The sequence below is a fragment of the Corvus kubaryi genome, unplaced genomic scaffold (assembly GCF_017639235.1).
Source record: "Corvus kubaryi isolate FWS band 111438036 unplaced genomic scaffold, C.kubaryi_AGA036_p1.0 37398, whole genome shotgun sequence".
In the NCBI taxonomy this organism is placed as follows: Eukaryota; Metazoa; Chordata; class Aves; order Passeriformes; family Corvidae; genus Corvus; species Corvus kubaryi.
Genome location: NW_024581137.1, coordinates 54,038,194 through 54,049,233, shown reverse-complemented (window position 1 = coordinate 54,049,233; position 11,040 = coordinate 54,038,194). Strand labels below are relative to the sequence as shown.

General features: G+C 40.1%; 1 protein-coding gene across 1 annotated transcript in view; it reads left to right on the top strand.

The window, feature by feature from the left end:
• The first annotated feature begins 10,558 nt into the window (after positions 1–10,558).
• The window catches only part of LOC121671921 (sodium channel protein type 5 subunit alpha-like), a 33,380-nt gene continuing 32,898 nt past the window's right edge, over positions 10,559–11,040 (top strand). Inside the window, exon 1 of the mRNA XM_042044250.1 lies at positions 10,559–10,813. Coding sequence (XP_041900184.1) covers positions 10,559–10,813 — 255 coding nt within the window. The remainder of the gene's footprint in view (positions 10,814–11,040) is intronic.

Below are 11,040 nucleotides of genomic sequence, written 5' to 3'. Positions count from 1 at the left end.
CCTTATTATTTGTCTGTTCTTTTCTTATGAACGGAAGGTGCAGATACTTGTACAGAGGAGGTGAATTTTACCCACCTTCATTGATACCTAAGCTTCAAACAGCTCAAGCTTCATAAAATTAATGTCAGATGGTTTAAAAGCTGTATTGGATCTATGACAGACAGATAGCTTGAAGGGAACAAGAGATAATATGAATTGAATTTGTTCTGTACCTGATATTACGTTGAAGTGGGGGAGTGGTGACAATTCTGAAGTCAGAGGGATTAATAAACCTTTTATCTCTTTAACCTGCCATGAAATTTCCTAATTTCATTTGTGGATAGTCTTCCTCACCATCACACACATGCATCTTCCAGTGAAATCAAACTTTCTGTGCAGTGCCCTGTCCAAAGCATCCAAGACAGAGTTTAACTTTTTACAGCAACATTCATGACATTTAGAGCCTAATGAAGCAAATCTCTGGAAAAAAGACAGCAATTTTTCACCAACACATCAAAGGAAGAGATCTGGTGTTCCACCATGACTTCTCTCCCTCGTTCCTCACAGCCCTGCATGCTCTGAAAGAAGCATGCTTTAAAAATAGAAGGAGGTTGGCAACAAACACTAATGCAACAGAAAATAAAACAGAATTTTTCTCAGAATATTGCAGGGCTACTTCCCTTAAAAGTTTCTCTTCTACCTCAACGTGTACCTCAAAGCTGCCAAGGGCTAAATGCAGATGGGGTAACAAATTATTTTATCAATCCTGACAATATTTAGTCCCTATAAGGATCCAGCACCCAGATCTTTTCTGTCAAAACAGTGCTCCCATTTTTAATGTGTTCTCTTGCTGGAGAGGCACCATCTCATATTCAACCCAGGGGTCAGTTGGCTTTTCTTCCTTTGATTTATCTCATTTTAACTAGTGCAGTATTAGACCTCCTGAAAGTGAAGTATTATCTGTAATGATTGTATCATTCTTAACTTCTCTCTTTCGTGTCTGATAATTAATCCTTTTCCTGTGCAGCCAATGCTTAATGTAGAGACGACATCTTCCTTCTGTCTTACAAAGTTTATCAGCCAAGGTAATTTAGGAATACTGCTCCTTTGGACCAGACTAATAATAAGATTACACTCTCTGTCCCCAAGCAAACCACATGGAGAAATGAGAAGAGAAACCCTGGTTTCCCTGTAGGAGAGGAAGGATCCTCTAAAATTGCAGGAGTTCCTCCTTAGGGAGGTGGGCTTTCCCTCCCTGTTTTTGAAGGGTAAGAAAACTTATTTTTATGGGCAGAAGTTTACTATGCTATTTAGCTTCAGGGCCAGGGAATGAGCCTGGTCCTATTTTTCTAGGAGTACAGACAGAGCTGCAAGACAAAGATCTCTCCCATCCCACCCACAGTGGCTTCAACCAGGGAGGAATTGAGGGTCTCAGGAGTGAGTGAATTCTCCCAGGCTTCTGATCTACTTCTTGCCTATATCATCATCTGTATAAAATTAATATGAATCTCAGAATCATAGAATGGTTTGGTTTGGAAGGGACCTTAGAGATCACCCAGTTCCAACTCCCTGCCATGGGCAGGGACACCTCCCACTAGACCAGGTTCCTCAGAGCCCCATCCAATCTGGCCTTGGACACTTCCAGGCATGGTGGAGCCACAGCTTCTCTGGATAATCTGTTCCAGTTCTTTATCATCCTCACAGTAAAGAATTTCATCCTAGTATCTCACCTAAACCTTCCCCCTTTCAGTTTGAAGCCATTTCCCCTTGTCCCATCACTCCAGGCCCTTGTCCCACCACTCCAGGCCCTTGTCCCAGGTCCCTCTCCAGCTCTCTTGGAGCCCCTTTAGAGAGGCTCTAAATCTCCCTGGAGTCTTCTCTTCTCCAGGCTGAGCAACCCTGGAACAACCACGTACATACCCTGAACAACGCATACATATAAATCCTACACATACACTGACATTTTATTTGTATATGTGTGTGTATACCTGCACACAGACACATACATTTACACACGCACACACATGGAGAGAGGTAACAGCCACCAGTTTTCCAGTCTTCCACTCAGCTTCAGTTGTAGTTCTCTAGTTCACTTTACACATTCACCCTCGTGTTTTTGGACTGTATTAAAGCAGATAATTGAAACTGAGATAATCAAAGAAAATATAAAGGCCAACACCTTTTATAAACAATCTGTTATAGTGCAGAAATCTCACACTGTGAGGTTGACACATTTTCCTCTGTGTTTCCCATCCACTTTGTTCAGCTTCACTCCTGATTGTCTGCGAAAGACGCTCAGAAATCCAGGGATGAAACAAGCTCACGGAGAAATGCTCATCTTGGAGCCTCCCCAGCTGAGGTTTCTGCCTTTCCCAGGAGACCCTGTGTAATCACATCAGCTCCTTCCATGGCTCACACAGACACCTCCCTCAACACCCCCATGTACAAATAGCACAGTTCCTGGAGGAACAGCATCTCCAGAGTGGTGAGGGATTGCTGGAAGGGGACACAGAGATGATCAAGGCAGTGAGGACGTTTTTCCATCTCTTTCTTGGGAGACAACTGGATTGAGATAATGCTTCTCTTGCACAGAAAGAAGTGACTCCTTGAACCTTCACTTAGAGGGATGGAAAATAATGTAAGTCCTGTGGTTTACTGCACTTGCTCTTCTTAGAAAAAAAGGTGGTTTGTGGTAGATTCTTCTATAGGATTCAGTGACCTTTTATTTGCCTAAAAATCATTAAAAAACCTGAGCAGAAAATTTTTTTTCCTGAGTGGCATGAAAAAAAATGGAAGGGGGAGGAGTGAGTATTTATTTATTCCTTTACACAGGAGCTTCCCCAGTGTTTTTGACTTGTTATTTTGCTGAAATAAATTAGCTGTGGTCAAAAATGGAATCTTAGAGGAGTGAATAGGCATATAAGGAAGTTTTTTTTTCTGTGCATGAAAATTGCAGATATATCTATTTTATATAAAAAGTTCATCTTTTTTAGTTATAATGTTTAATTCAAAACAAAGACAGAAAAGATTAAATAGCCATAAGTTTTATAAGATTACTCTCTCTTACATAGGTTTATGCTTAGTAATATTGTTTTGATACAGACTAACATTTAGTTTTTGAGATCTAAGAATGGATCTTAAAAAGATTTTTTTTGTGAATAAGGCATAATTAAATCTGTTTTATTTGTCGAATATGCTGTACTGTGCTGGGTGAATGCTTTTATCGTGATATACTGTGGGCAAAGACAGGGAAGTAAACTAACAAATGAAGAGAACGTAAATTTTACTCTTGGGTGGTGAATTGGCAATAGAAAGGATGACAGACTTTTTGCAACTCACAGAAACAGGTGGGTTTGCTTTGATGAAGCAGAAGAGATTAAACATTTCAGGTTTGCTCTTGCAGCTGCAATAGTTTTCGTGGGCTGCGAGCAGCTTAGGTGTGTTCAGCTCACCACAGAGACAGCAGATAAACTCTAAAGAAATGGTTTTAACTGGAATTGGGCTGGTGTTTAAGCTGGTGAAAGTCCAATACAAAGCTGTTTTATTAGGGTGATAAGCTGTGGAGAAAACCAGTACAGAGACCTAAGAGAACCGGATGCTCTGGAGGTTCCTCACATGGTACAAGTGCTGCTCCTTTTCCATGTCTCAGAGGTTTAATTTTTTGTTGTACGACGTTTTGGTTTTCTTTGTAATTGTTTGACTTGATTGGAGATTATTTTCCATATCCATGAAGAAAAGTTTTTTGAAATTTCAATTTTCAAAATTTGAAAAGGACAAACAGTGAGTTTAATGAAGAAAAGTGAGGAACCTAATGACATTATGTATGTCCTTATTGAGTGACACTATTAAATGGCACTATTAAATGACATACCTAATGCAAAAGGTTTGTTCAGAACTAACTTCCAGTTAGATATATTTTTATTTGTTTCGAAAACTGTGTCAGACAAAAGACCACGTAATTTGAAAATTTCATTAAATTATGGAACTACTAAACCTTTGGGAATCCAAGTTAAAATTTAGACTGTGCATTCAAGTTAAGTTTTTCCAAAACTTATAGTTAGAAGTTTTTTTCACTGTGTTGTATTGACGGGTGAGGGGTTTTCTTTCAGGTTTTATTTAATGGACCAGCTGAATTTTGTTATGGTCTTGGGAGAAATATTTCTCTTGCATTTCATCCTAAGTTTTGTCCTCCATATATTTAGCTGCTGAGAGACCTTTCTGTCTCAAAATGTACACAATGAAAGGAATCTTCAGAATGACAAAATGGCACATCTGTGATACTTTTGGTACATTTAATATTTTCTGTTAATGGTAACAGTCCAAAATCCAAACCATGAGTTTCTAAAGCTTTTGTTTGTTGTAATCAAATCATGTTAATGAGTTAAAATTTTATAGAGCCATTAATCACATTAACCACTTTTGAAACACTGCCTACATCTGGAAAGACAAAAAATATGATGTATTGTCAGCCTGACCTTTAAAACCCTAAATCTCAAATGGAAAAACCCACAAGTTAACAACTGCAGCAATTCCTACATGGATGTCCTTAAGCTCTTGGATATTAGAGGCAGTGAGAGCATAGCTCTTATTCCTTAGTGAAGACAATTCAGATTCCCCCTGTTTGCTTCAGAGCTTGAATCTGCAGAGGGTTCAGTACAGAATTATAGAAAATACAGGGTTAAAAATCACAACTTGTCCCTCTCCTGGCAGCCAAGTGTAACCTGCATCCAGTGCTGCTTCCTTCCACTGTTGTCCCTTTGGCCTGCCTGCCAAGCTGGTGAAACAAATGAATTTCCCTTTCTACTCCATTTCCTTCTCCTCTTCCCAAATTCAGAGTGATGAAAAATGAGCAATTCACACTGTCTGGCCATGCTTCTTAAAGCTGCCCCCAGACCAGCTGATATCTCTTGGTATGGCACTTCTAAATTGAGATATATTCCATTTCTCATTCAAGTTAGGAGAGGGCTGTGTCCTGACCTGTCTCCTCTTCTTTTTGTAAAACCCCACACCCGAGGTTTATTGCCCTGTCATCTGACCAGCATCTGATCCATCTTTTTGGTAACAGCAGAGGAAAGAGATTGTTATCTCAGGTCTCTGTGCAGCTGCCACCATATAAGACCACAGTGTGGCGGATCAATGGTATCATCACACTTTAATCACAAATACATGCAATTTTTAAAGTCACATGACTTTCCTGTAAGGCAGCTCCAGCCATGCCATGCCTAGTCCTGAGCTGTGGGGGTTCCTTGGGGTCTTCTCTACTCCCTGGGCTCCTCAGAGGTTGGAGAGATGATTCTGCATCCTGCTGTTGGCTCAAGGAGTTTCCAACCAATCTTTCCTTGTCTTTGGGCTACACCCGCTGTCCTTAGGAACAGGGATGGGCAGGGAATGCTTGGATGATGTTTACTCAGCTCAAACCACATTGTCACATTTGCTGTTGGCTTTTACAATCTTGTTCTGGTCACTTTTGAAAGCTTTTGGGCTTCTTGATCACCAAAAGGTTGTTTCCATGCTTTGGCTGTTTCCTTGGGGACACCAAAGCTACCAGTTAAAGTTTGTGGGCTGATGTTAATAACCAGGTGATTACATCTAACTCATCCTAACTCCAGCAGCAATGGACTCATCCATGGTCATTAAAAGCTTTTCGACTGTTTCCTCTCAGGTCCATTCCTTTGCTGCCACAGAGTTTCTGTGCTTCCTCAGTGCTTGCAACTGGCCATTTGACAACTTGTCAATTGACTGCTCAAGCACTTACAGAAAGTGATCTCTGCACAGATTTAAATTATTTATGATGGCAAAGTAGCTGAAAATTAGTGCCCCCTTACCAGGCAAAAGAAAATGTGACTTAACGCTTCACTAATTGCTAAGAAGGCTTGTGCTGGAAGCAGTCATTAATGAGACTATTCAATATTAGGCAATCACAGAATTTTGATGTGTTCACAGTCTGCTGGTGACTAATGAGGTTTGCCCAGTCCTGCCACTGACTGTAGAATCACCAATCTTTGGAAGTTTAGCAGTTGTCCATTAGTAGGGGCAGCGAGTAGAGTAGGTGTAATGGATGCAAAGAGTTGAATTTATCTGGTCTCACTTGACAAATCTCGGGTCATAAATTGTAGTCAACTGGCATTTCATCCTGAAATAAATGTGAAAAGGGGTCTCAGCACGCAGCTTGGGAGTTCATGAAGATGTAGTTGAGTAACTCCAAGATGTCTGAACTGAGGTGAGATGAATCCCACCCAGAGGGGCTTTCTGGATGAATGCTAACCGGCTTTATCAGGTCTTTGTGAATTATTTTGTGAATCTCCACGCTTTTTGCTACCTTAACTCCCCAGCACTGAGAACTGTAAAATGTAAACCCCAGTTTGAAGAGAGGATTTATCTCACACTAATGAGAAAAATCTGTTGCTTTTTTTTTTTTGTACTCTTCATGTGTCTATGTTATCTCTGTGTTTACTCATCATTATCTGCTCTGCATTCACGCTTTTGTTGATTGCCAGGAGGGTGTAGGGTCTGCCTCTCATGGCAACCTCAGTGGAGCTGCACAGGGTGGTGTTAATCAGACCTGGGAGAGGTTCCTTGTAGGCTGCTATAGAGGAGTAACTAAATGGGCTGTGGAAGGTGTAGTAAGGGCTCTCCTTACATAGAGGCGTTTTGGGGAGTTCCCTTTTACCTTTCTATTAATAACAGGCTGAGAGCTGGAGTTATTCAGCCTGGAGAAGTAAAGGCTTCAGGGAGACATTACAGCCCCTTCCAGTGCCTAAAGGGGCTCCAGGACAGCTGGAGAGGGACTTTGGACAAGAGCATGGAGTGACTGGACAATGGCTTTATACTGAGAGAGAGGAGATTTAAACTGAATATTAGGAAAAAATCCTTCCCTGTGAGGGTGGGGAGGCCCTGGCACAGGATGCACAGAGAAGTTGTGGCTGCCCCATGCCTGGGAATGTTCAAGGCCGAGCTGGATGGAGCTTGGAGCAACCTGGGATAGCGGAAGGTGTCCCTGCCTACTGCACAGCAGGGAGATTGGAACTGGATGATCCTGAGGATCCCTTCCAACCCAAACCATTAAATTATTCGATGAATGCAATATTTTCTTTCTTTTTTATTGTTACAGTTTTGTGTAGTGGGAAGACAAGAGGCAAGGGGCATAAATTAAAACAAGGGGGAGCCAAATGGGTTGAGAGAGTCAAGTACTGGAACAGGTTGCTCAGAGAGGTTGTGCTGACTCTGTCCTTGGAGATTTGTCTGGATAAAACCCTGACTTCATGACTGACCCATTTTGAGGAACTTCCTAAGTTCCCTTTCAACTCAATTTAGTCTCTGATTAAAAAGTTGCACATGTTAATATACAAGTGCTATTTTAATATGTATCTTAAGAGCCATTAAGAAAATGTCAGTTTGGTTTGATTAAATCATCTGTCTCAAAACAGAAACATTTTTGGGGAAGGAGTAGAACAGTTCTACAGAAACTTTGATCTGCTATTACTTACATCTGTTTTTATTTCGTTCTAGAAAAATTTGACTTCTCCTCTGGAAATTCAGGTGTAGAAAGATGCAACGCAGCCCAAGTGTAGCATAGTAACAACCTCCCGAGCTAAAGAAACAAACAAACAAAAAGAAATAAGGTAATCCTGGCCACTCTGATCATACTAATTACTTTGGTCATGCTGAACACAGTAATAGTCAACATTTTTCACCTCTTTTTACAACAGATGATGAAGCCGTAAAAGCAAATAATTGAGAACAATTTTATTCATTAACTGGGATTGAATTGGGGTGATTGTTATAGCAATAAAAGGAGTGAAAATATCTTTGACAATAACCTTGTTTCCTGCTCTGTTCACAATGAGTATTCCTGAAGAGTCAAACACATTGGGAAGAAGGCTTACTTTGGATATCTATCCAGCAAGACATTTTGGTATTTGAGAAAAAATTCAAAGAAAATATGTTTGAACTGATAGAACAAATCATCAATGCTTTTTTGTTTGTTTATTTGTGATTTTTAATTTAAATCATTATTCTCTGATCATGGTGATTTCATTATCAGTGTCTGATCTTCAGGAATTCCAAGGAAAAGAAAAATCTTAATTTTCAAGAGATATTAAATATCACACTGTTTTGTAGGTATTTGAAGTCTCAAGAAAAGGCCAAAATGGTACTTTGTTTCTTCATAATGGGGAAAAATGGTTTTGCATTAACATTTTTTTCTTCTTTAGGTCCAGTTGCTTCATCAATACCTGGTCACATAAAAGCTAAATACATCTCAACTGTCTTTTGTGTGCTATCCTCCCTGGGACTCTGAGTAACAGAAATTATTTTGGGGATATTTTTAAAGATGCTTGAATGAATTAAGAATATTTTTTCCTGGATTACTCGACTTCTAATAATTTATTTCAGCATTAGGTAGAGTGGCCCAGAATGGCCCATGGATGAAAAGTGTAGTTTAGCCTTTTGCTCCATGGCTTGCAGCTGTTCTCATGGAAATTTTGCTGCTGACATGTGAGACAGCAAGCTCAAGCCTTGATTTCCTTCCCCTAATGTTTGAAAATCTGATTTTTCCATAATTGTTTGAAGCAATTTATAAAACCACCAGGAAAATATCCCTGCCTGCTGTCCAGCTCTGGCAAAGGACTCCAGGCTCTATGTGCCCTCATGCTTCCTTCTAATTCCCCATCCTTGGCTTTAGCCAGCAACCTCTTGTTTTCCTAGAATCTCCTCTGCCCTCTAATAGTCTTGAGGGAAAATGGTGTGAGAAGCAAAGTTTCTTTTCTAGAAGGTTACAAGATGGTTTCATGGAAGGGAAGAGATAAAACCGCAATGAAATCTGCAACAAACACAGAATTTTAATGGTGAACTTTTGAGATCAGGTAAACTTTTATGGAAGTAGAGGGATGGGTATGTTTGGATGATCTAGCACAAAGGCAAATAAAGTAATTATTGTATTCCCTCTGTGCATTGCACAGAAATTGCATCTTTTCATGCATCATTCACAGCTCCCATTACTGATACCACAACATCTAAATTACTCTGAACATCAACAAAACAAACACCACTTTGTCCAAATGAAGACTTGAAATCTTGCGAGCGGATGTAGTTTTTGTTTTTGATGTAATATTGCACACAGCTTCCAGACTGTTAACCTTATCTTGAAAAGTGTAGAATAATGAGTATTCTTGCCCGAATGTCCTATTTCTCTTCCAGAAATGATGTTAATTTGTGCTGGGAGCTAGGGTTACTTCTCATATTCATAATTTCATGTGCTGCTTTAATGGGAGAGGCAGCCAGGCTGCAAAAATGGAGCAATTTCACTGCAGTTAGTTTGTCACTGGCCTCCAGCTGTTGTTCTCACAGCAATGGTTTCCTACAGCTCAGCAATGTGAGGTCAACTGAAATCATGTTGTATCTGGGGAGAAATGAAAAGGCATTGCATGGCAGGGGAAGATACAGGCAGTCAGCACACAAAAAAAATTGTTTCCAAAATAAAAGAAAGCCTTTTGATTTGGGTTGTGTTTTCCTGGGGTGTTCCATGTAGTGTCTGGAAAGGAAAGGTGGAAGAATATGTTGTTAGGCAGGGGGACTTAAACTTCAAGATTAAGCTCTCACTGCTGTTATGGAGTCAACTTTGAAGAACACTTGAAGTGGTAGTGGTGGCTTCTGAATGGAAAAAGCCTGACTGCGTGCCTCTGATGTGATCTTCTTCTGTGTCTGCTCAGCAGTGATCCACCCCAGTGAGACCCCTTGACCAGGTGTGATCATTGCAGTGTGCAGGTGGGGCTGCACTAAATCAGGAGTTCCCTGACCCTTTACTGAATGTCTTCCCAAAGGTCCTAATCAAAGGAAATATTTTAGAGATAGCTCCTTGCAAAGTCTGGACTCAGGAAGCATTCAGCAGATGGATTCTATCCAAAACCTGACTGGATTTCTTCATCAAAAATGCAAAATGTTTTTCCAGTCTATTCTCACTTTTCTTTTGTTCTGGCAAGAAGGCATAAAATATAAACTTTGTCAGATCAAGCATTTTTGTCCTCCGTGTCAGACAGTACTGACTCTGTGGGTCACAAATTAAACCCTCTAGGACAACGCTCATTCCTGTGCTGGCTCCACCAGGGTGGACTTTCCATCTCAGTATTTCCATCTGCATTACTTAATTTAATACTTGATCCTCCTGTTGCTGACAGCTTCCACACATTTGATGTTGCAGTTTGATTGGTTTTACTGTCCCATTTCCAAATATTGGGCTGAACCAGAAGAGTAGGGTTTTTTCTGAGCAGCTCAAGATCATTTAAGATAATGTGTATCTTAAATGAGGTGCTCCAATACACTCTTAAGTTTATAGAGGTTTGCTCACATCCTATCAGTAATAATAAAAAAATACTGAGCAGATTTCTCAGTGAAAAAGGTACTCATCGTATCTTCTTTTTCTTTTTAAAAACTGATGGCTCAGAAAGTTGATGTTCTTAGCCATGTGTGGGCAAACAGTTGTTTCATTTCCATAACTTACCTATTTCACAGTTACTTGACTTCCTTTCAACTTGTTTCTTTTGTTTGGACAGAATTAGTGACAGGAAGAGAAGCATGAAAAATGGCTGAATTCTTGCTACCTGGTACCAACAACTTCCGTAGGTTCACTCAGGAATCCTTGGCAGAGATCAAAAAGAGAATTGCCACCAAAAAGAATTGTCGAAGAAATACCATAGAGCAGAAAACTGAGGAGAAAGCACGTCCTCAGCTTGATCTAAAAGCTTTCCAGAAGTTGCCAGCTCTCTATGGAAACCTTCCTTCAGAGCTCATTGGGGAACCACTGGAGGATCTCGACCCTTACTACAAAGATCATAAGGTTAGAGCCAACCAAGATACTTCAATTTTATGTTTAATTTAATTTAATTTATTGTATTGCCAAAAGTTTCTGTGGGCAATCTATCAAAAAGTTTTGCTTACATCCCTTTATACAAACTCTCATCCTTTTCTAGGTTAAACAATGGATGCAGTTGGCACAGCTGAGTGGTGTGCTGTTATCCTTAAAAAAAAAGCTTAACTTTGAATTTTAGGAATGAAATAATATGC